The 25,700-nt window shown below is 42.8% G+C and overlaps 1 protein-coding gene across 1 annotated transcript in view; it reads right to left on the bottom strand.

Moving 5' to 3' along the window:
* Window positions 1-12,012, bottom strand: part of LOC121446974 (cytochrome b5 type B) — a 37,460-nt gene extending 25,448 nt beyond the window's left edge. Inside the window, exon 1 of the mRNA XM_041649916.1 lies at window positions 11,598-12,012. Coding sequence (XP_041505850.1) covers window positions 11,598-11,759 — 162 coding nt within the window. The 5' untranslated portion in view covers window positions 11,760-12,012. The remainder of the gene's footprint in view (window positions 1-11,597) is intronic.
* Between the last annotated feature and the right edge of the window lie 13,688 nt (window positions 12,013-25,700).

Raw genomic sequence — 25,700 nt, 5'->3', positions numbered from 1 at the left:
AAACACATGTACATATGAGCAATGCTAAAGGAGGGTATGAGAGGAGTTGGGGAAAGAGACTGAGGGATAAAACTGATATAATATACTCATGTACAAATTTACAAAAAAAAAATTTTAAAAAGGAAATAAAAAGCAACAAAAGGATTCTTTAAAAAAAAAAAGTTGATTTCTTTTATTTTTGTTTTTTGAGGCAGGGTCTCTCTGTATAGTCCTGGCTGTCCTGGACCTCTGCAGACCAGGCTGGCCTAGAACTCACAGAGACATGCCTGCTTCTGCCTCCCTAGCATTGGGTTAACAGGTGTGCATCACCACACCCAACTCTCTGGGTTGATGTTTTTTTTTACCATCAGTGTGGACTGGGGAGATTGCTCAGTTAGTAAAGTGCTTTCCAAACGCAGACTCACCCATGTGAAAAGCTCAGCACAGTGGCATTTGCTTGTAATTCAAGAGTAGGGAAAGCAGACATGAGGATTCTGTTCAGTGACTGTCTCAAAACACAAGGTAGCGCCTTCACAATGGCTCAGATGCTCATCAAACCCAATGACCTGAGTTCATTTCCCATGACCCACATAGTAGAAGTAGAGAACAGATTCCTAAAAGTCATCTGCTGACTTCTACATGTGTGTTATGGCATGTCCATGTGAACAAACACATTTTAAATAAATAAAATATTTAATCATAATAAAATGTCTTTTTTTGTTTGTTTGGTTGGTTTTTCTTTGTTTTTTGTTTGTTTGCTTGGTTGGTTGGTTGGTTTTTTGAGACAGGGTTTCTCTGTAGGTTTAGAGCCTATCCTGGAACTAGCTCTTGTAGAACAGGCTGGCCTCAAACTAACAAAGATTCGTCTGCCTCTGCCTCCCAAATGCTGGGATTAAAGGCGTGCACCACCACCCGTAATCATAATAAAATTTCTAAAGAAAAATAAAATGTATAATACCACACTCCATTCATTGAAAGAAGAGAAAAACAACCCAATAATCTAGTGACAAAAGAAAGCATTTGACAAAGTTCAACACCCTGACAAAAAACCTAGAAAACTAGAAAGGAAACTTCAGCAATATAATAAAAAGCACTTATAAAAAACATACAAAATACTCAAAAGTAAAAGACTGTTCTTTAATCAGTAACAAGATGAGATGCCAGTTCAAGACTGTTGTTCAGTACTGTACTTAAAGTTCTAGCCAAGACACTTAGACAAACAGAGATCCAAGTAAGAAGAACGAAAGGAAGAAAGAGAAAAGGAGAAACAGAAGAGTTCAAACAATCTACAAGAAAGATATAAACAGCTCACTAAGTCAGCAAAGTTTTGTTGAATAAGCTCAAAAAAGTGTTTCCATAAACCAGCAATGAATGATCTGCACCCCCAAAAGAAAGAGAAAGAATGGAAGAGAGAGAGGAAAGAAAAGAAAGAAATCCTACTTAATAGCATCTAGAAGGATTACTACCTAATCCTTCCACCTAAGTTCAACCATAACCACAGAAACTCAGGTTGGCCTTGAATTTATAGTAATTCTCTTGCCTCAGCCCCTGAGTACTGGGATCATAGGCATGAACCAGCACAATTGACTTATATGATCCCATTTTTAAGGGTAAAATTCATAGCACAGAAATCAGAACAGTACTGAGGCTAGGAACATTGGAGAATTGTTGCTTAATGGGTACAGTTTCAGTATGGAATGAGAAAGCTCTGAAGATGGATGATGGTTATAGTTGCAAAAACAGGTGAACATACTTAATGACAAACTATATACTTAAAAATAGTTACAATGGTAAATGTTACATGGAGAAATTTATCACAATAAGAATGCTTTTCACTCAAAGCATAAAGGGCTGATGAGATGGCTCAGTGGGTGATGGTCCTTGCTGTCAAATTTAATGACCTGAGTCCATGATCACCAGAAAGGTGGAAGAAGGAAGTGACTCCAGAAAGTTCTTCCTCTGAACTTCCATGTCACTGTGGTATAGCTCACCTACCCATCCATCCACCCACATATAAGTAAACATATAAATTAAAAAGCAAAGAGTAAGTTAAGGAAGACAGGCACAAAAGGCATAATGATTCAACTTACATAAAACAGAATGATTCATAGACATGATTGGAGATTACCATGAATTTGGAGAGTAGAACGGAGCGTTGTTTCTTAGTGCTCAGAGTTTTTGTTCAATGTGATGAAAAGCTTTGGAAACAGACTGCAGTGATAGCTACACAATACAGTAAATGGACTGTACAGGTAAAAGTGGTTAAAATGGAAAGTTAAAACCAGGGTTGGGGTGGCCCTCAACTCCCAACACTCAGAAAGTAGAGGCAGGCATATCCCTCAGTTTGAGTGAGTTTCAGATAGCCATGGCTACATAAAGAAACCCTGTCTCAAGCCTGGCAGTGGTGGTGCATGCCTTTAATCCCAGAACTAAGGGGTAGAGGCAGGTGAATCTGTGGATTCAAGGCCAGCCTGGTCTATAAAGTGAGTTCCAGGACAGCCAGAGAAACCCTGTCTTGAAAAAAAAAAAACAAACGAAAACAAAAAGAGAAAAGGAAAAAGCTAAGGGTATAGATGAGTCAATCTTAAACATTGCAAAAGTAAAAAAGGTAAAGATAGTTTTACATATATGTACATATAAATAAACATATACACTTACTGTTATAAAACAGAAGCTCAATTTACATACCAACAGTTAACATAAGCCCCAAATTTGCTTCTGTCTAAATCACAGCCAAATAAGATAGGAGAGTGGGGTTAACCTCAGTAATCTAGATTGTTGTCTATAATAATTAAGTCTACTGGACAATAAAAGATTTCTTCCTTGGCCTAGAAAGCGGCAGTGTGCTTATCAAACACACAGATCTGATTCTTAGCATAGCAAAAATACGACAAAACATAACTCAGTAACAACAAAACTCACAAGGAGCTGGAGAGATGCCTCCACAATTAAAAGCACTTACTGCTCTTGAGGAGGACTCTTTGGTTCCCAGCACCCACAAGGAGCACTTATGACTACTTATAAGTACAGATCCAAGAGACCCACCCTATTCCAGCCTCTACTGGCTCCTGCACTCAAGTGCACAGATACACATATATACACAAAATGAACAAATCATATACACAGGAGCTAGAGATACATATAGTTCAATCATAGAGTGTTTGCCTAGCAAACCCAAGGTCCCCAGTTCACTCTCTATACTGAAAAAAACAAGACTTCCACCTACTTCGATTAAGTAAAACCTGGTATTATACAATACATAATGCCCATTTTCTTTAGCACAAATCTCTTGTGTGATTAGTTTTGGGTTTTATTATAGTTCAGACAGTTCTCAAACTCAAGAATTTCCCAATCCAGCTTAATAGGTACAGGAATTTCAGATAAGTGATACCACAGATGGCTTGCATTTAAATCTCACGTAAGTTACTATATAAACTAACAAAAAAGAAGTAACAATTGACTGTGTGGTCTATATATTTTTGCCCCACTCAAGCAAAAATAATCAAATAAAACACTGTATGAGGGATCTTAGTCAGTTCAACTAATACCAAATTCATCAACACCAAAGACTATGTGGTATGAAGCAGAATTAGTCTAAATTCAATTAGTCTACTAAATACTACTGGTAGAGGACAGAAAAATCTATGCTTTAGAAGAGAAATAAAAGAACAAATTACTAATGGAAATTTATTCCAGATTATTAGGTCTATGGAAAGAACAGGACTGATGGACTGACAAGAGAATGTGAGGAATGACAATTACAGTATAAAATTCTAGCTGGAAAAAAATGATTCAAGTTGTCTGTGGATGGAAATTCCGTCCTGATACAGTAAAAATGTGGCAAATGGAACTCTACTGGAGACCACCTGACTTGGAAATGGACCTGAGAAACATTAGCTTGAGGAAGCTGCAAAAATTAGGCTGGACGACAAAGAGCAATCTCTAGCCAAATACATTATATCACCAAAGCCAAATACAAAGATTAAAGTGTGGCAGGGAAAAGAAAGATAACAGAGCTAGGGAGTGACGCGAGGAAATGATGGCATTTGCTTGGGATAAGAGTGAGACTGGTAAGACAGGGGTGTTGCATAGGAAACAAGTCTGATGCCAAAGGGTGTAACCTGACAACGTCACCAAACTACCTACCCCAAGTCCCAAATTCAGGTTTACGAATTCCAACATAACCTGATAACCTTACCCACCCCAGACCCCACTGCTACAGATAGGGATCTTCATGGAATATCACAATTTCAATTAGTTAATTATTGTAGGTGATGCACACACATGCCAGACACAGCACATGTGTGGAGGCCAGAGAACAACCCTGTGAACTGGGTTCTCCTCCCCGTCGGTCTCAGTTCAGGTAGTGAGACTTGCACCACAAAGGCTCAAGCAGCTGAGCCATCTCCTAGAGCTCAGAATTGTCATTTCATTCAATGTCTGTCTTTACCACTAGACTATAAACTCTTAGGAATAGGGACCACAGTAGCCTTCTATGTAACTGAGACAGAACATGACACCTAAAACAGGACGACCGGGGAACACTCATTCTGTTCAAAAGGCACAGGCATGCCTATGACCACATATAAAATGAACACAAAGCCATTGATTGATTGGGTCACCCTGCCTGTGCAGGGCCAGGGATTAAACTTTGCCTCATCTTATTTCAGTTTTCCCTAGGATAGGACGTCTTACATGAACTACTGAGGAAACACAGAACACAAACACACACACGTGTGTGTGTATGTGTGTGTGTGTGTGTGTGTGTATGCATGCCTACACACCACTTAAGTAACAATTGAACTATGTTTTATTGTTGCTACCTTTTTTTTAACCATCCTTATGAAAAGCCACTAAAAATGATTAGTCAAACTGATGTTTTCAGGGGATATCCTAGAATTACACCAAATAGAGACTATATTCTTTGCCTTGCTTCAGGCAAAGCCACTGTCTCCTACATATGATAGTAACTACTGCCAGCTCCTTTCTGCTACTCCTAGGCATCTAAGTCACCTTTAACTACTCAAGACTATTTCATCTGTCACTTAGCATTGCAAAGATGTGGCTGGAATATGGGAAGTTCCGGGTTTGATCTCTCCACCAATAAATAAATAAATGTTGTTGGAAGTAGCATAATTCTATTTTATTTGCAAAAAAACATAAGTTACTAAGCTCTTTATGCTGGGTACTGTAAGTCTTTATGTGCACTATTTAAATTACTAGTCAATACCACCCTACACAGAAGGTACTACTACCTCCATCCTACAGATGAGGAAGGCTCTTTACAGTGTTGCTTACTCAAGTTGCACACCTTGTAAGAAGTAAAGAAGGACACCTGAACCAGGCACTTGGGCTATAAAGTTGGCCTCCAGCATTAGAAAAGGATGCTTTCAGGTAAAAACAACAGTTTGTGATATGTAACTAACTCCCGTACATACACACACACATACACACACACAACAGTAAAAACTTAATAAACATTTTTAATTTTAAAAAAAAGCTGGGCATGATGATACACAGTTTCAATTCCAACACTTAGAAGACTGAGAATGAGGACTGAGTTTGAGGCCAGCCTAGACTACATAGGAAGTTCAAGACCACCCTAGGTAACTTAGAAAAACCTTATCTCGGGGGGAAAAAAATTATGGACAGGCATGTCAGCCCATTTCTTTAATCCCAGCACTATTTAGGCAAAGGCAGGAGGACCAGCCAACCAGGGATACAATGAGACCCTGTTGGAAATTAAACAAAACAAAAAGTGAAAAAAAAAGTATGTAAGACTGAAAAGGTATCTTACAAAAAGATGGCCATAAAGCCTGCTGACTGAGGTGTCTGTCCCATCAGTGGTGCAAAAGGTCCTTCTGTCTGTGTATTGCTTTCATTGGTTAATAAAGAAACTGCCGGGGCTGGAGAGATGGCTCAGAGGTTAAGAGCACTGACTGCTCTTCCAGAGGTCCTGAGTTCAATTCCCAGCAATCACATGGTGGCACACAGCCATTTATAATGAGATCTGGTACCCTCTTCTGGCCCGCAGGCAGACATGGAAGGAATGTTGTATACATAATAAATAAATAAATCTTTTTTCAAAAAAAAAAGAAAGAAAGAAACTGCCTTGGCCTGTTGATAGGACAGAACTTAGGTAGACGGGGAAGATGGAACAGAATGCTGGGAGAAAGAAGGGCAGAGTGAGAGAGGATCACCATGAAGCCCCAGAGTCAGACATGTTGAATCTTTCCTGGTAAGCCACTGCCACTTGATGATATACAGATTAATAGATGTGGGTTAAATTAATATGTAAGAGTTAACCAATAAGAAGTTAGAGCTAATGGGCCAGGCAGTGATTTAATTAATACAGTTTCCATGTGATTATTTCAGTTCTAGACAGCCAGGACGAACAAGCAGCTCCCTGCTACAACACATCAGGTCCCACAGCCATTTAGTCCCAAATAAACACACACAGGTCTGCATTAATTATAAACTAATTGGCCTACTATCTCAGCTCTTATTATTAACTAATTCTTACATCTTAAATTAGCCCATTATTCTTGTCTGTGTTAGCCACATGTCTTGATACCTTTTTCAGCGAGGCAGTCACATCTTGTTTGCTCCACGTCAGGCTTCCTCTCTGCCTGGGTGATGACTGCAGATTGAAACTTCCCTCTTCCCAGAATTCTTATTGCCCTGCCTCTACTTCTTGCCTGGCTACTAGTCAATCAGTGTTTATTTAAAATACAAGTGGCAGGGTACAGACCATTGTCCCACAGCATAAAGCCCATGAGACAGCACCGAAGGTCGTGAGTCATCAGGGAAGTCAAAACTATATACCACTGCTTATCCATCAGAACAGCTGGAAGTAAAATGATTTACGTGTCAGCAAAGACAAGCGATGTTAAAGAACACAAAATGATGTGAACACTGAGAGAAGCACTGACCACTGCCTACAAATTTACAGTTATATTGCTTCACTCTTACCAACTTTACTACTGTGTGATATTTGGTTTGTGATTTAACAAATAAAGCTTGCAGAGCTAAGTCACTAGATGCCATGCAGTGGTGGCGCATACCTTTAACCCCAGCGCTAGAGAGGTGGAGACAGGAAGGGATATGGCTGGGTGGAGAGAGGAATATAAGGCAGAAGGAGTCAGGAGCTCAATGCAGTCTGAGGTTGCAGTCTAGGCAGTCAGTCTGAGGAGGCAGTCTGGGGACAGGATAGCTCCTTGGTCTAAGCATTGGTAGAGGTAAGAATTCTAGTGGCTGGCCGCTCTGCTTTTCTGATCCTTCAGCTTTTCACCCCCCATAGCTAACTCTAAGTTTTTATTATTAAGAATAATTAGAATTCATGCTACATACTACTAGGTATACAAATGGAAATTTATGTCTACAAAGAGATTTGTGCATGAAAATTCATAGCAGCTTTAGTCATAATGGTCAAAAACTAGAACTACCCAAATGTCAATCAACAGGTAAATAGCATATCCATACAAAGAAAAAAAAAGAACAGATAAAAGATGTGAGAGACATACACTATTCTACATTAGAAATCAAATCAACAGCTACACTAGAAATGGTAGAAATATTCTTGATTTTTTTTTTTGTGGTTACAAATGTAACATTTGCCAAAACTTAAATATGCAACTTTATATCCAATATCTGTATACTTCATTGCCTATATATAAGATGTCAATAAAATTGACTTGGGGTTAGAATTTGAAAACTAGATACTGATACATACACCCCAAATGTTTACCAACAGGAAACTGCCTACATTAATTAGGTTATCTACAACAAATCCTCTCCAACAAAAACTAATCCAAGTGTTGATATGGAAAAGTCCTTTAGGTACTGTGTAGTTTGAATGAGAATGCCACCCCCCCCACACACACACACACAACACTCATATTATGTGAATGCATTCTTAGTTGCCAGTTAGTGGAACTATCTGGGAAAGATTAGGAGGTATAGCCTTGTTGGAGCAGGTGTGGCCTTGTTGGAGAAGGTATGTGACTGGGAGTGGGCTTTGAGGTTTCAAAAGCCCACACGAGGACCAGTCTTGCTCTTTTTCTGCCTGCAACTTGTGGATCAGCTACTGCTCCTATGTCATTCCTCATCATGATGTTCATGGACTCAGCCTCCAAAACTGTAAACAAACTTCCAATTAAAGACTTTTTTATAAGTAGCCTTAGTCATGATATCTCTTCACAGCAACAGAACAGTAACTAAAACAGATACACAGGTTAAAAAACAAATGCATGGGGCTGGGGAGATGGCTCAGTGGTTTAGAGCACTGACTGCTTCTTCCAGAGGATCCAGGTTCAATTCCCAGCACCCACATGGCAGTTCACAACTGTCTGTAACTCCAGTACCAGAGGGTCTGACACCTTCATACCAACACACATAAAATAAAGTTAAATAAAAAAAAATTTTTTTTAAATGCATGGGCCAGGCTGGTGGTGCACACCTTTAATTCTAGTACTAGGGAGGCAGAGAAAGGGTGATTTCTGTGAGTTCAAGGCCAGCCTGATCTACATAGTGAGTTTCAGATCAGCCAATGCTTCATAGTGAAACCCTGTCTCAAAACAACAAAACAAAGAGCAAGCAAAACAAAAAAGCAATGCAGGGGATGAAGAGATGGCTCAGTGATTAATTGTAAAGGCTTACAGAGGATTCAAGTTAGGTTCACAGCACCACATCAGGTGGCTCTTCACTGCCTGTAACTCTAGTTCAAGGAGATCCAACACCTAGCGTCCACAGGCACCTGGTGTGAGTTACCTACCAAGACAGATTTCCTGGATTCTGCATAGTTCTCTGGCCATTTTACCCTTTTTCTTTTTTCTTTCTTTCTTAGGTTTTTTCGAGACAGGGTTTCTAGGACAGCTCTGGCTGTCCTAGAACTAGCTCTGTCTTGAACTCATAGATGTACCTGCCTCTGCCTTCCAAGTTCTGGGGTTAAAAGTGTGAGCCTCCACCCAGCATATAATTCTCATTACCCTTATCACCACTATTCTGGTCCTAGTGTGCTCCTTGTCTTAATTAGAACATCTTCCTTAACTATGCCTCTCAATCCTACCTTTGTCCTCCAGCGCTGCTTTCTCAACAGACCTGTCAGAATGGCCCAATTAACTTGCATTATATGTCGCTTCTTCTCCAATAATTTCTCATCTCAGAACAAAAATCAAACTTCATTCTAAGACCATCAAAGCTGGAATATGATCGGCCCACTAATCATCCAACCACTGTCCCCAAACATGCCAGACATAGTCCTACCTCAAGAGAATGCTCTCCCTGTAGACGTCGCCTGGCCCTCGCCCCACTGCACTCCTGGCCTTTACTCACCTTGATGACACTATCTCTGGCCTTCATACCAAAAATGTCAAGCCCTCGTCTCTACTGTCTCAGCACACACAGCTTACAGCACCCTCCTTCTTAGCACCTCTCTACTATCTAACCATGGGTTACAACTCATTCATTCACTCTGCTTTCTGTCGGCTTCCCAGGCATTGCAGACTCTAGATGGCACAGATGTGTACCCACTACTGGATCCTTAGTTGCTAAAACAGTATCCAGCACCAACTACAGGTTTAATATTTGCCTAAGGAGATGAATGAGCAAGCTTGGAATGAACAAAACAGGGATAGAGATTATGATGGAAAAGGTTAGCCAGGAACAGCTGACTGCAGGCTGAGCATGGCAGTTCAAGCGTGTCATCTCAGCACTCAGGAAGCTGACACAGGAGGATGGCAAAAATTCAAATTCAAGGCCAGTCTGGGCACCATAAAGCCAGCTTGGGATACAGGTAAGACCCTGTTTTAAAAAACAAAACAAAAAAAAAAAAAAAACCCACGCCAGGCGGTGGTGACGCATGCCTTTAATCTTAGTACTCGGGAGGTGGAGGCAGGTGGATCTCTGTGAGTTCGAGGCCAGCCTGGTCTACAAGAGCTAGTTCTAGGACAGGCCCCAAAGCTAGAGAGAAACTGTGTCTCAAAAAAACAACAACAAAAAAAAGGACAACAAAGAAACAGCTAACTGCTGATAAAAATCTATATCTCAAGCTTCAAGCGAAGCCTTGCCTACCAGATGTCATCTCTAGCTACTCATTAGCATAATATCCTCTTTGCAAACTTCACGCTGAGACTCGGGAGGGAAGGTGTGGCTCTTGGAAAACAGTCCAGAGGCAGGGTTGCCCGGCATGTGCTGGGCCTACAAAAGCCATCTCCAACACCACACACAAAAACATAAATTAGCTGTTCTCTAAACAAAGCTGTGCTATACCAACCATAAGTGTATTATTTTATAAAAAAAAAAAAAAAAAGAATAAAACGAGCACACAAATCAAAGCTTCCAGCTCATCTTTAGTGACGGCTCATCACTGGTTCCCTGAGGTTGGGAATGACAGCAAAGAAACAAAAGGGGACAGTTCTGAGGAATGAAAATGCCATTCCCTCGGAGGTGATTACATGGCTGACGGCCTGTCAAACCTAAGGCTATAGATAAAATTCAGGGGACAGAGCACCTGACAAGCATGAAGGACTGGATCCCTAGCGTGACACACATGAGGATTACAAGTTCAAGGTCTACACAGCTGAGATGAAAACCAGTCCGGGTCACGTCAGACACTGTCTCAGCAAGAAGAAAAAATTATCTGTTGTACAACAGTCACAAAGAGATCTTGGGTAATGAGATTTGATCTGAAGAGCTAAGAAAAAGGGTTGGGGATCAGAGAGTTAGCTTAATTGTAGAACACTTGCCTAATATGGCCAAGGCCAAGGTTCAATCCCCCAAACCTTAAAAATCTTAAAAAAAAAAAAAAATGAGGGCATAGACGGTCAATGGCAAAAGGGAGGAAATCATAACTCAAAATAGGAGTGGAAAAGATTAAAAAAAAAAATCAGGCCACCATCCTTTAAGCCAGGACTCAGGAAGCAGAGGCAGGCAGATCTCCCTGAATTTGAGGCCAGCCTGGTCTACATTTGCAGTTCCAGGACAGACAAGGATATACCATGAGACCTTGTCTTTAACAGCAACAAAAATTAACTGACTAGTCAGGAACTCTGCTCCGCTGGAGAGAGTGCTCACTGGTTAAGAGCAGAAACTGCTCTCTCAAGGATCCAACTTCAGTACCCAGAAGGCACATCAGGAGGCTTACAACTTCCAGCTACTCCAGCTCCCGGGGTTTGGACCTCTGGCCTCTGCATGCACCGAAATGCAGGCGAACAAGCCCTCGACACAGACATAATTTAATTTTTTTAATTAAAAAATAATCTCGGTTTCTCCTCATGAAAATAAAAGCCCCAAAGGCATTATTTCCTAAGACATACTTTCTGGAAAGTTAGGGGCTGTGTTCTGAAATGGGTTCGTGGGGATTAGGTCGTTCAGTGTGACCTTGGGAGTTCTCGGCCTCTGCGTGCCTCAGTGTCTCTTGCTGGAAAATGGGTCGATGTCCTGGCACGTGCTCTCGCAGACTGCATGTGCTCCCTGCCGCCCGAGGCTGAGCCCGCTCCCGCCTCCCAGGAGGTCCCCCCTAGACGGTCGCGGTCCCTGCCCGGGGCGCGACGGCGGCGCGTGGTCCCCAGCCCTCACCCCGGCCGCCCGCCGCGGCCTCCCGCCTCCCAGACCCGCACCTCGCTGAGGAAGCGGGTGATATCGTAGACTCGCCCGTGGATCACCATCCACGTCTCCTCCTCGGTGTTTCGCTTCGCCACCTCCTCCAGTCGGTAGTAGGTGACAGAGGGGTCGCAGCCCTCGTCATTCCCGCCGCTACCGCTGGCCTCTGGGGTCGCCATGGGTCCGGGTCCCTGTCCACCGCTATCCGGGGTTCGCCGGGTAACTTCTTTCAGGCCTGGCCCGCGCAAGGCCCTCGCCGGCTTCCGTAACCGGGTAGAGCCTGGTCCGACGCCTAGCTAACCAATCAGCGCCGTCCAGCCCCTCCAACCTTGCCAATCAGATACCGTGATTTTGGACCCGCGCCTAAACGTTGCCGGCTGACAGCTATCAACTCAAGATAGGATTCCGTTCCCTTTTCCCTCCCCTCCACCTTGGGTCCCCCGAGTCCCCGGAAGCTCGATCTTCGCGACCAGAATTGCAGCCCCGGGGTGACGGCTTTGCTGTCTCCAGACTTGGAGGGAGCCGGTGACTCTTGGTTCCCCTTAAGCTCCAAACGACTCGACAATAAAAATGGGTGTGATGACCTCTGCCTTCCTTGTGGAGACGCTTGACACACTAAAAGGGAGTGTGTAAAGAAAGGTCTGCGCACACGGCCGTCGCCGTGTCAAGTGCAGCAGGCTTTGGACACCAGGGCTGTACCCCAAGTTTCCTCCACAAATGACAAAGTGATCTCTAATAGAACCTTTCAGTGACCACGGCCTGTCTAGACTTTTAGTTTCTAAAGGACCTAAAATAGGACTTACTCTAGATGACCCCTGCTAGACGTCTAGGTATTTCGGAACGCCAAGTTAAAGTTCAGGGTTGTGAGCCTCTTATCTTGAATCGCCTTTAAAACTAATCGACTGTACAATCTCAATCACAATCTCAGAGAACGTAGACAATGAAGAGGACCCCAAGAGAGACATGCGTGGATCTAATCTACGTGGGAAGTAGGAAAAGATCTACTGAGTAAATTGGGAGCATGGGGACTATGGAAGAGGGTAGAAGGGGAGGGGAGAGGAAGAGAGGGGAGTGGAGAAAATTGTATAGCTCAATAAAAACAATAAAAAGATCTAATAGGCTGATCATCCTGAAATGTTTTGATTGTATCACTTTACAGCCTACCCCTCGGGACTGTCCATAACCTATTTGCAATCTCTTTCACTAATATTTTACTTAATTACCTATTTATTTTGACATATGTCACTATGTAAGCTTGACTGGCCTGGAACTCACAGAGCTCCACATGCCTCTGCCTCCCAGGCGCTGGGTTAAGAGTATGCGTCATCATGTGTCATGTCCACTTTCCTACTTCCTAATTACACAAACTCTGGGTTGTAGTCTGCTCTGATGGCCGTCATAAAATACTGACCAAAGCTAGCTTGGGGAGGGAAGGGCTTATTTGGTTTATAGGTTAAAAGCCATCGTCCAAGGAAGTCAGGAACTCAAAGAAGGACCTGAAGCACAGACCAGAGGACCTGCTGCTTGCTGGCTTGCTTCCAGGCTCTTGTTGAGCTTACCTTTGCTGTGTAGCCCAGGCCCACATGCCCAGAGATGGTGCAGCCCACCATGGCACGGGCCCTCCTCCATCAACTAGCAATCAAGAAAATGCCCTATAGACATGCGCACAGGCCAATCTGAGGAAGGCCAATTCTTCATTTAAGGTTCTCCCTCTCTAGACCTCCACTCCAGGGTCTTCCACAACCACTAAATTCAAACATTTAGATGCATTTCAGGGCTTGTTTTTTTTTTTCTGAAAACGTACTACATCACAAATTTTAATTAATGGGGTTTGAGGGAGAAGGTCAACATAAGAGGCAATGCTCTTTGTTGTGTTTTGATTTTACTTTTCTTAGTTTGTGGGTAGGTGGTTTACAAACGTGCATGTATGCCCATGCATATAGGCATGCATGCGGAAACTGGAGGAGTTTGACAGATGGCTTCTATATTCCCCTACATGCTCCCTTGAGAGAAGGTCTCCTACTGAACTTGGAGCTTGTTGTCGTCAGCAAGCTCCCAGGACTGGCCTGCCTCTACCAACACCAACCCAGAACTGAAATTGCAGTTGTATGGGGGCCTGCACGGCTTTTAATGTGGCTATGGGGACTTCAACTTAAGCCCTCACATTTGCTCAGCAAGACTTCTTCTTACCCGTTGAGCCCCATTTGTGACTTTTAACATTTTTCTTATTGGTGGGGGCTGCCTGTGGCAGTCAGAGGACAAGTTGTAGTCAGTTCTTGCTTCTACCACACAGGCTCCAAAGACCAAACTCAAATCATCAATCTCAGTGGTAAGCACTTTTACAAGCTCAGCCATCTCTCTGAAGCTCTCTGGTTCCTATCTTTTATTTTGGTTTTGGGAGTTTGGGGTGTTTGGTTGGTTGGTTGATTGGTTTGGTTGGTTGGTTCAGGGTCTTATTTAGCCCAGAGTGACCTCAAACTGACCATGTAGCCAAGGGTGACCCAAATTTCTGATCCACCTACCTTCACTTCTCAAATGCTAAGAGTAAATGTGTTGTCATCACCTCCAGCAAGAAACAAACTCAGGAAGCTGAAGGTGTAGAGATAGAATGCTTGATTAGCATACCTGAGGCCCTGGGTTCAATTTCCAGCTCTGAATAAAAGGAAAAAAAATCCAAAAAACAAGCTCTGAAATAAACGAAAACAAAGACACACAGATTCAACAGATACAGTATGCTGCAAACGTGTGCGTGTGCGTGTGTACGTGCGTGTGAGTGTGTGTGTGTGTGTGTGTGTGTGTGTGTGTTTAATTTCTGGAAGAGATTATTGCTAAGGGCAGTGAAATCCAGCTCTCTGCCCATATTTGATCAATGAATGACTCAAAACGAATCTCAGTACACATGACTCTTCTGAGGATTCTCTGCCTCACATGAGAGAGCAGTAGGTTCAGATAGAGAGCCAGAAACCGTTTTTAGCAAGTGTTTCCATTGGTCCTCATGAAGTTTGTCTGTGAACAGTGCTGAAAAACACTGAATTTTAAATCATGATAAAAATACCTTTATCATTCACATGGTGACTTAGTAACGTACTCTCATCATTTCCTTTCTACCTCCACACAGGAAGTAAGCCTAATGGTGTTTTCAAAGACCTAGAGAGAATAGATTGGGAGAACCTCTGGCAAAGCGAGAGGTTGAAGGAGTTCACCTGGAGTCCTTCTGAAGAAAAAGTGGACCAATCAATGGTAGCGCCTGCCTTTAATACCAGCACTGGGGAGCAGAGGTCGGTGGATCTCTGTGTGTTCAAGGCCAGCCTAGTCTACAGAGGGAGTTTCAGGAGAGCTAAGGCTGTTACACAGAGAAACCCTGTCTCAAAAAATTAATTAATAAAAGTAGAAAGTAGATATGCCTTTAGAGTCTGGGAACTGGAGTTGGGGTTTTAAGGGCTGTCAATAAGAGAATGGTTAGGGCTTCCTCTAGCAACAGGGACCCCCACAATCTTTCTCAAAGGGATGTGGATAGATGAGAGGACTTCAAGCTGGGAGACTGGACCCTCTCTGCAGGATGACAAGTTAACAGACAGACTTGAGCCCCAGCGTGGAAATTGTCCTCTCTGCCTCAGGCCTCTCTCAGACAATGATCAATGTGAACCGAGGGCAAAGGAGCCTTCTAGAACGTGTTGCAAAGTGAAAAGCCCTGAGGTGGAGATGAATATTCAAAAGTGATGGGAGAACTGGTCACCCATTGCTAAGTAAACTTATTAGATGAAAAGGTTTGGGGCGTGGTGGTGCCTACCACCATTAATCCTTGCACTCAGGGGGCAGAGGCAGGTGGATCTCTGTAAATTCAAGACCAGCCAGTGGTCTACATAGCAAGTTTCAGGCCAATGAAAGCTACACAGTGAGACTCTCTCCAAAATAAGGAAATGAAATAAAAATTATTATTTAAAGGTTTTTTTTTTTTGTAATTCCAGCAGATAAGTTTGCAAAGCTGTGCAGTGACTCCCCATATACTTTTCACCTGGGGTCATTAACTGTTAATATTTTTTAATTTTTAATTTCTCCCCCTGTTGTTAATAGTGCTGAACCATTTAGACATTATGATCTTTACTTCCAAATAAGTCTGCATTATCTTCTAAGAATACTAGCTAAGCCTGTATAATCCCAGTATAGTTTCAAATTTAGTGAATTCAACAATCATACAAAACTATTGTCTAGGCAGCTGTGGTGGGTGCACATCTTTAATCCCAGCACTCTGGAGGCAGAGGCAGGTGCATTTCCATGAGTTCAAAGCCCAGATGACCTCCATACAAAGCTCCAGGTTAGCCAGGGTTACATAACAAGACCTGGTCTCAATATGGATATGTATGTGCATTTAGACATATATATATACAATTTAAATTTATCTACTCAGGAGACTGATGCAGGAGAATCATTTTATCCCAAAAATTTTAGAGTTCAAGAACAGCCTGGCCAGTACTGTGAGACCCAGTCTCAAAGTATAAATATAAGACCAGTGAGATGCCTCAGCACAGAGGTACTTAAGCATAGTACAAACATATGGAGAAATAAAATGAGTAATTGTAAATGTTTTTCAAAAGCCAAAACGTCAAACACAACAGCAGCAAATCTATTATCTATTATTCTCTATCATTTTTTAACATTTTTTGAGATAAGATATCTTATAGGAAGGATGGACCACCACATCTGTCTTTGTTTTCTTTTTAAATCAATAAAGGGTCTTGAATCCACCAAATGTTTTTTGTTCCTCTGTTGGGATAATCATATGATTTTTCTTTATTCTGTTAATATTGTGAATTTAAAAAAAAAAGCATTTTGAAGATAAATTCCACTTGGTTATGTTAGTCTTTTTAAAACATTTTTTAATTCAATTTGCTTTTCTCTTCTCCTCTCTCTCTCTCTCTCTCTCTCTCTTTCTCTCTCTCTCTCTCTCTCTCTCTCTCTCTTCTCTCTCGACAGGTTATGGCAATTTGAATAAGAATGGTTCTCATAGGCTCCTCTAAGTCACCAGGGAGTGGCACTATTTGAAGGATTGAAGGATTAAAGGATTAGAAGAGTTAGGAGGTGTGGCCTTAGTAGAGGAAGTGTTTCACTGTGGGTAGGCTTTAAGATTTCAAAGGCCCATGCATAGCTCACAGCTACTTCTCCAGCACTACGTCTGTTTGTTGCCATGGTCTCTGTCACCATGATGAACTAGCCTCTGAAACTATAAGCAAGACCTTAATTAAATGTGTCTGTGTGTGTGTCTTCACAACAACAACAGAATAGTAACGAAGACACAGGTTCTCCCTATTATGTAGCCCTGGCTATCTTGGAACTCGCTATGTAGACCAGGCTGGCCTCAAACTCACTGAGATCCCCCTGCCTCTGCCTCATGAATGCTGGGATTAAAGGTGTGCGCCTCCATGTCCAGTTCCTTTCTCCCTTTGAAGAAAGCATTTATTTGCTTATTTGCTTATTTTGTATGGGGAGAAGGGTGGTGTGGCAGGTGCCAGGGCAACTAGAGGACAGCAGGTCCCAGGAATAAAACTAGGGTCCTGGAGCTTGGTGGTGAGTGCAGCTGAGTGCAGTCGGACTTTCCTTCGGGCCACCAGCTCACAAATAAGAACGCAGAGACTTATTATTCGTCATGAAAGCTCACTCTTAGCTCAGGCTCTTTCTAACTAGCTCTTATAACTTAACCCATTTCTATTCATCCCCATGCTGTCCTGTGGACCCTGGCTTTGACCTCTCCTCCTGCATGTCCTGCTTCCTCTGCACCCGTCTGGCCGCTCCCCCTTTCTTCTTCCCAGTGCTCTCTTTCCTGCCTATACCACCTGTCTAACTATTAATCATTTAGCTTTTTATTAAACCAGTCACAGTGACATATCTTTACACGGTCTACTCAAATATCTCACAACAGCTGAGCAATCTCACTGCCTGAGTTTTTGGCTTTTTTTGGGACAGAGTTTCACTATATAACCCAGGCAGGCCTTGAATTTTGAACTCCTCCAGGTGCTGGGATTAAAGGCAGATACCACCACACCCAGCCACAGTTGTCTAGATTTTTTAATTACATTTATTTATTTACTGGGGTGGGGACGATTATGTTCATGCCGCAGCACATCTGTGGAGGTTAGAGGACAACTTGGAGGAATCGATTTTCTCCTTCTACCTTGTAAATCCCAGGGATCAAATTCAGGTCCTCGGGCCTGACGGCAAGAACCTTGGTCTGCTGCACCATCCAAGAGTCCTGGTAATATTTTACAGAGTCTTCACATTTGTGTTCACGAAGAATATTGGACCGTAGCTTTCTTTTCTCAAATTCATTTTTTTTCTTTTTTCTTTTTTTTGGAGGGGGGGTTGTTTTTTGTTTTTCAAGACAGGGTTTCTGTGTAACTTTGGAGCCTGTCCTGGAACTAGCTCTTGTAGACCAGGCTGGTCTCGAACTCACAGAGATCCACCTGCCTCTGCCTCCCAAATGCTAGGATTAAAGGTGTGCACCACCACTGCCCAGCAAATGTTTTCATTTTTTTTTTCTCAAGCTCTCCAACAAATATGTAGAAGAGCTGCAACAACAGACGGTCACTTCAAGTTCTTAGTCTAGACACTATAAATGAGATCTGCTTCTTCAGGAATATAAAGAGTAAGGTGGTGGTGGGGCACGCCTTTAACCCCAGCACTCTGGGGGCAGAGGCAGGCGGATCTCTGTGAGTTCAATGCCTGCATGGTCTACAAAGGGAGTTCCAGGACAGCCAGTTCTGTTATACTGTCTGTCTTCGAAACTCTGTCTCGGGGAGGGAGGGGGAAACAGAAAGAAATGTTAGGAAAAAGATAGAACCATTTAAAACACTTTCGACATCAATTTTTAGTACCAATACTTGTATGTACTCTCCCGGGCTGTCTTAGATGACGAGAGCTGGTGATGTCTCCCCCTACATCCCATTTACTGGGTTCTGACATGTATGCTCTGTAATTTATTTCAGGATGTAGTATGTGTGAGATGCTTCTCCGGGACAGTCGTTATTTGTTTGCAAGACTATTTTACTAGTTTTGTTTTTAAACAGTGGAATGTAAACAGGAAGCCACCACGGCCAACATGCTTCTGTTCCTCATGAGAAAATAAGATGCAAAGAAAGGGTCTGTCCTATCTCCGGGGGGGGGGGGGGCTTAAAATACATTCTCCTTCCTGTTAGGAAAAAAAAGGCAGTAAGTGACCTGTTTTAGACAGGAGCTGACACCAAATCACCCTTCAGGAATGAGCTTTATTGGGAGAGAGCCTCTCAACCACGAGAGTCACAACCCGGCCTTGTCTTGTTAAGAGCAATAGAAAAGAAAAGTACTTTCTACAAAAGCAGCAAGGTGGAGCCTTACAGAGAAGGTGGGGACCCCTTCAAACTCTGGCGAGGAATGTTATTAAGAGAAATAAATATCTTAGCTGGGCGGTGGGGACCCATGCCTTTCTCACAACACTGCCGTGGGGGCGGGAGGCAGAGGCAGAGGCAGAGGCAGGTGAATCTCTAAGTTCTGAGTTTGAGGTCAGATTGGTCTACAGATGAGTTCCAGGACAGCCAGGGCTGCACAGAGAAATTCTGCCTGCCCGCTCCCCCAATTTTATTTTTTTTTAAGAGAAATATCTTAAAGTAATAGCAAAAGAGAGCCATCCTGGGCAGAACAATGAGAGGAGGCCCAGAGCAGAGCCTTCAAAAGGACAAGCTCTGACTTTCACCCTTTCAGGGGTTACAGGAGGTTTTACAGCATGTGACTTAGCATGGGATCACATTGAGGAGCCAGGGATTGGGTAGAACCGTAAGTTAGGGACTATAAAACCCCAGCACAGCCAACTTCTAACTCAATGTCCCGGAGGAAGGAGGGTGGAGTGGCCTGATTTTTTTTTTTTCTAAAGCCGTGTGATCTGGCTCCAATTTAAGGCACAGGCCCATGGTCTGACACTTCCCGGTTCCAACAATGAAACAGAGTGGCATTGCCATAGTCCTGAAATCTGCTCTTTCCCTCATCAAGATATAATGAACACGTCCTGGGAACCTAGTCTCTTCCTTTCCCTGAAGGAATACGGATTGCTAAAGCTATCGCCGTCCGTCGAACTCTCTCTCCCTTCCCAGAGACAACCCTGAGAACTTGTCCGGGGAGTTTCAGGACGGCCAGAGCTACACAGGGAAACCGTGACTCGAAATACCAAAAATAAATAAGTAAATAAATTAGCGAGAGAAGGTGGTGTTTGGGCAAACTAACGATAGTTAAATGCTTTCCCATGAATTTTTCTAAAGAAATAATTAAGCTAAAATCTGAACACAGTCAAAGATTTAACTCAACACAAGGAAAGTAAATAGCACAACTGTGCTGACACAAAGGTTTGGAAACACGGAAACAGTGGGCTGCAGAGGTGGCTCTGTGGTGTCCTGTGCAAGCATGAGGAGTCAGGTAAAAAGACAGACCCTGTGAGGACCTGCCTGTAATCCCAGCACTGAGGCGTGGAGACAAAATTCTGAGTACTCCCTGGCCAGCCCTTCTAATCTGAACAAGAGGCTCCAGAGCAGTATGAGACCCTGTCTCAATAAATAAGGTTGGGAAAAATAGAGGCCTCTACCCTCTACAGACAGAGAGATGAATACAGATCTCTCTGTCTCTCTATCTCTCTCTCTCAAGCAAAACAACTGTGACAACTGAAAACAAGAGAAATAAATATAGTCACAAAAGCATAGGGGTCAAGACAAAAAATAAACAGCTTGAACTTGGTCAATATTAAATTGTGTTTATTTAGTTATTGTTATTGTGCAGGAGAGTGACATGTGTTCTGTGAGATGCATGTGGGCGTATGTATTCAGTGAGTCAGTTCTCTCCTTCCACCATGGGATCTAGGGATCCAACTATGACCGTCAAGTTGTGCCACAGGCACTGTCCCCTGCTGGCCCTCTCTTAAACTCAGCTTCGTCCAAGTTAAGAAAAAGGATATTCGAAGAATACCGTCCAGAAAACTAAAAGGCAGCTCATAAAAAGGGAGGACATGTTGGGAAGTCATATATCTAAGAGAAGGTACTCGTAGGTAGACTATGTAAAACTATACTGTAAGAAATGTATGTAGAACTCTCCTAGTTCAACGAAAGGTCAATAACCGGGAGGGAGGGGTGGTCAGCAGATAAAATGCTGGCCACACACGCCTGGGGATCTGGGTTTGATCCCAGAGGTATGGTAGAAAGAGAAAACCACCTGCATGCACCATCTTGTGCATGCATGCACGAGCACTCACACACGTGCACCATTAACACACACCAAACAAACAAATGTAATTCAATTCATTATTAGTGGGGGGTTGTGCTTGCCATGGGGCTCATAAGGAAGGCACACAACTTGCAGGAGCTAACTCTGTGCTTCCGCCATGTGGGTCCTGGGAATCTGGCTCAGGACATCAGGCTTGATGGCAAGGGCTTTTACTATGTCACCATAAATCATCTCGCTTGCTCAGTAAATTTAAAATTTAAAAAGACCAATAGCAGTCAGGCGGTGGTGGCACCTGCCTTTAATCCCAGCACTCAGGAGGCAGAGGCAGGCGGATCGCTATGAGTTCGAGGTCAGCCTGGTCTACAGAATGAGTTCCGGGGCTGCGAGGGCTACATAGAGATATGCTATCTCGAGAAACCAAACCAAACATACAAACAAGAAGACAATTTAAAAACGACCAAAAGCAGGCCGGGAACGCAGCTTAGTAGGAGAGCGCTGCCAAGCTCTTGTGCGTGTGCAGAGTTCTTGATTTGATCCCCAGTAAAAGATTTGCACTTTCAGATTCAAAGGAGACTCTGAGGCAAATTCTCCTCTTAGAGATTATCGGAAGAGTAGCTAGTGCCATAGAAAAGACGGGTGGACAACAGCATAGCCAGGACTCTACAGACAGTCCAGACCACATGGCAGAGCGGCAGGCCCATCTTACAGTTTCATAACAAGAGGCTTGGCAAAGAGGAAATTTCCTTGTAGGGGATAGTCAGACATTGTTAGGTTAACCAGTTGAAGATTGTTAGGTGATCCATACACATATTTCCTGGTGGGCCCTTGCTGAGGGTTCATAAGGAATGAACAGCAAGAATCCAGAGAAACAACTTAGTTCTAGAAATGTAAATTATCTCCATTTGAACAAAGGTAGAGGGGAGGGGCAGTAGGAGGGTATGGCTGTCCAAGAGCAGCTTCTGGTATCAGAAATTCTCAGAAAGGATGCTGTCAACATGTCGTCTAGTGATATTCTGGATAGAAAAGTTTGGTCTCTAAGATACAAAAATTAAAAAAAATAGAGTAGAAAACCATGCCTTTTAATCAGGAAGCAGGCAGTTTCAGTAATGAAGGTGGAAGAGCAGTCACATGACCAAAGTTGGTGGTGGGGAGCTTCAGACATGAGTAAAAAGGTCCAAACAGGGGCTGGAAAAATGGTCTGAGCAGTGGCTGCTCTTCCAAAGGACCCAAGTTCAATTCCCAGCACCCACATGGCAGCTCACAAGCCATCTGTAACTCCAGTTCCAGGGGATCCAATACCCTCACACAAGTATACATGCAAGCAAAACACCAATGCACACAAAATTTTTTTAAAAAAATCTAAGAAGAAAAAATCCAAATGTCAGAAGCAAGCATGCAAAGTCCATGAGAGGGGGTCCTTACTCAGTATCCTCCATCCATGCCCACCAATATCTGTCCTGCTACCAACATTTCCCCTAAAGTGTTGAGATCCTAGAACCACTTAGGAGATGGAGATCAATTCAACTTGGAAACTTCGGACTGAAGTTTAGACACTTAAGAGTTTAGAATCTCCACTCTTGGGACTGGAGAGATGACTCAGTGGTTAAGAGCACTGCCTGATTTTACAAAGGTCCTGAGTTCAATTCCCAGCAACCACACGGTAGCTGACAACCATCTGTAATGAGATCTGGTGCCCTCTTCTGGCCAGCAAGCTATATGCAGATAGAACACTGCATAAATAAACAAACAAACAAACAAACATCTCCACTCTTGCTGACTTGCAGGTGTTGGAGGGTAAATGAGGGGAAACCAGATAGAGGCAATTAGATTTTCACAGATCAGCTAAATGCGGATTGGCTGTCAACAAGGGTAATAAAATTAAAAACCAGTTGAGTACACAAAGTCTGAAGATTAATAGTCTCACTAGCAAGATTATAACAGGTAAAGTTGAGAGCACAAGTCCAAAGATTAATGGTGTCACTACTAAGAGTCTAATTAACACAACCCACTTTTTACTGCAATAATCCAGGGATTCTATTCCAACATTGTTCACCAACAAGATGAGGGTGTTTGGTGTGGTTTTGGTCTCATTTTTTAGACCTTGTAAAGCAGAATTATCAGGATTATACAAATGCTGTAGGATAATCTTCTTGTACACTGTGAAGATGTGTCTCGGCTAAGGCACCTTCTGACTGGTTTAATAAAGAGCTGAATAGCCAATAGCTAGGCAGATGAGGACAGGTGAGACTTCTGAGCAGAGATAGGAACTCTGGGAAGAAGAGAGGCGGGATTCCTCAGCAATATGTCCAGCAAGTTGGATGTACAGTATGGAGGAGAGGTAACAAGCCACGTGGCAGAATGCAGGCTAATGTAAACGGGTTAATTTAAGTTATAAGAGCTAGTTGGGAACAAACCTAAGCCAAGACCAAGCTTTCATACTTAATAAGAAGTCTCCGTGTCATTATTTAGAAGCTGGCGGCTCAAAGAAAGCCCAACCGCATGTCTAATATTGTCTAATATTTTGTTTACAGTTAGGAAAAGCATGACGGTCTTCTCATCTAATTACAACTGGGATATCTCCTGGCTCTCAGTGGCACATACTCAAGGCTTATGTAATGGGGAGACTTTTTACGCCTGGATCCGTCTTCTCTTTTAAAGAATAGTTTAGTTTTGTTGCTGCTTTATATTGTTATCAATTATTTTAATCATTAATTATATTTTCCTGCTGGGTGTTTAAGACCATGAAGGTGAGGATTTGGTCCCCAAGGGTCACTTGGGCTTAGAAAAAGCCCCTAGCTCATATAGCCTTTTTTGCCTGCATGTTTGTCTGTGCACCTTGTACATGCTTGGTGCCTGTGGAGGTCAGGTGAGGGCACAGGATCCCCTGGAACTAGAGCTCTGAGTGGTTGTGAAGCACCCTGTGGGTTCTGGGAATGAATCAGGTCCTCTGCAAGAGCAAGTCCTTTTAACCCCTGAGCCATCTCTCCGAGGCCGCATTAGCCTTTCTTAATGCAGTTGTGGGTCATCTGCTGAGGATGTAGCCTTGCTCACTGTGGCTTTCCTTGGAAGCACTGAGGACACATCCTTCTGTGTAGATGCTCTGCTTTGCAGAATGTATACATGTTAGAATCCTGTTTGGATGAGTCTCAGGGACTCTCTGCACAGGAGAACAGGTGATTTGCCAGAGTTCCAGAACCTTTAAGATGTATCCTACAATCCCCTTGGAGCTAGTTGACCTTGAGTTAAATTGGAGCCCAGGAGGTGGTGGTGCATGCAGTTAATCCCAGTAATTGGGAGGCAGAAGCAGGAGGGCTCTGTGAGTTCAAGGCCAGCCTGGTTTACAGAGCTAGTTCCAGGACAACCAGAGGTACACAGAGAAACCTTGTCTTAAAAAACAAACAAACAAAAGCATTAAATAATGTCTCTTTTAGGCATCCTATCCATGTACGTATGTATAAGCCTTCAAATATGACATTAGATACCTAAAAGCTTGGGCAAAAACTAAACAGGTTTAAAGAAATCTGGATTCGACATATATTCTTATTCTTTAAACTGGAACTTGTGGCCAGGCAGTGGTGGCACACACCTTTAGTCCCAGCACTCGGGAGGCAGAGGCAGGTGGATCTCTGTGAGTTCGAGGCCAGCTTGGACTACAAGATCTAGTTCCAGGACAGGTTCCAAAGCTACAGAGAAACCCTGTCTCAAAAAAAAAAAAACAAACAAACAAAAAACCTGGAACTTGTTAATGCTACCAAGAACAGATCAATAATTTAAGGGAATCCTATTGATTTAAGTAGAAGCTTGATTGAACTTTGACTTCAGATATTTTTAATGACATTTAATTATTAAACATATCATCTCTAGTCTTATCTCTTAGATAGTTTATGAATTTAAACAGAGGTTTGACTGAACTTTGGCCTTCGATATTTTTAGTTACCTTTAATTATTATACATTTATCATCAGTATTTTATCTTTTACATTTCTCACATAACTTAAGATCTTTTGTACCTTGTTTAACCTTCCTTATCTTTATATTCAGTCATCTTAAGTATGAACAAAATCTTACCATATAGAACTTTATTAAAAATATCTCTTTTAAACATTTTACTTTTTATTTACGAACACGTATGTGTGGGGATATGCACATGTGTGTGGGTGTCATTGAAGACCAGATGAGGGTGTCAGATCCCCTAGAACCAGAGTTACAAGTGGCCGAGAGCCACCCAACGCGGGTGCTGGGAACCAAAGGGATCCTGTGCAAAAGCAGCAAGCTCACTTGGCATGGAGCTATCTCTCTCTCCCCCACAAAAAATGCTTTGATTCTCACATTTTCTAACCTTCTCTTTTCCTACTTTTCCTTGTACTTTATTTCCCTTTTACTATTATAAGACACAGTAACACGGAACAGATGAAGTCACCAGCCTTCTTGCAGACTCCCTGCGGGGTCTGATGACAGTAGATTGGACCCAGAGCGCCCAGCAGACAAGAAGTGTAGTGGGAAAGGGTTGTCTAAAGGGGAGAAGAACATTCTGTGTCAACCCGAGAAAAGCAGGTCACGGGACAGATGAGGAAAAGCCAGCACTCGGGAGGCAGAGGCAGGCAGATCTCTGTGAGTTCGAGGCCAGCCTGGTCAACAAGAGCTAGTTCCATTAAAAAAAATATATATATAGGGCTGGAGAGATGGCTCAGCAGTTAAGAGCATTGCCTGCTCTTCCAAAGGTCCTGAGATCAATTCCCAGCAACCACATGGTGGCTCACAACCATCTGTAATGAGGTCTGGTGCCCTCTTCTGGCCTGCAGGCATACACATAGAAAGAATATTGTATACATAATAAATAAATAAATATATATATTTTTTTAAAAAAAAGAGCTGGTTCCAGGACAG

Source organism: Microtus oregoni, unplaced genomic scaffold, assembly GCF_018167655.1.
Source record: "Microtus oregoni isolate MIOR12 unplaced genomic scaffold, Mior012 000004F_ref0000308, whole genome shotgun sequence".
Classification (NCBI taxonomy): domain Eukaryota; kingdom Metazoa; phylum Chordata; class Mammalia; order Rodentia; family Cricetidae; genus Microtus; species Microtus oregoni.
The sequence above is the reverse complement of the archived record's forward strand: the minus strand, read 5'-3'. Positions and strand labels throughout refer to the sequence as shown.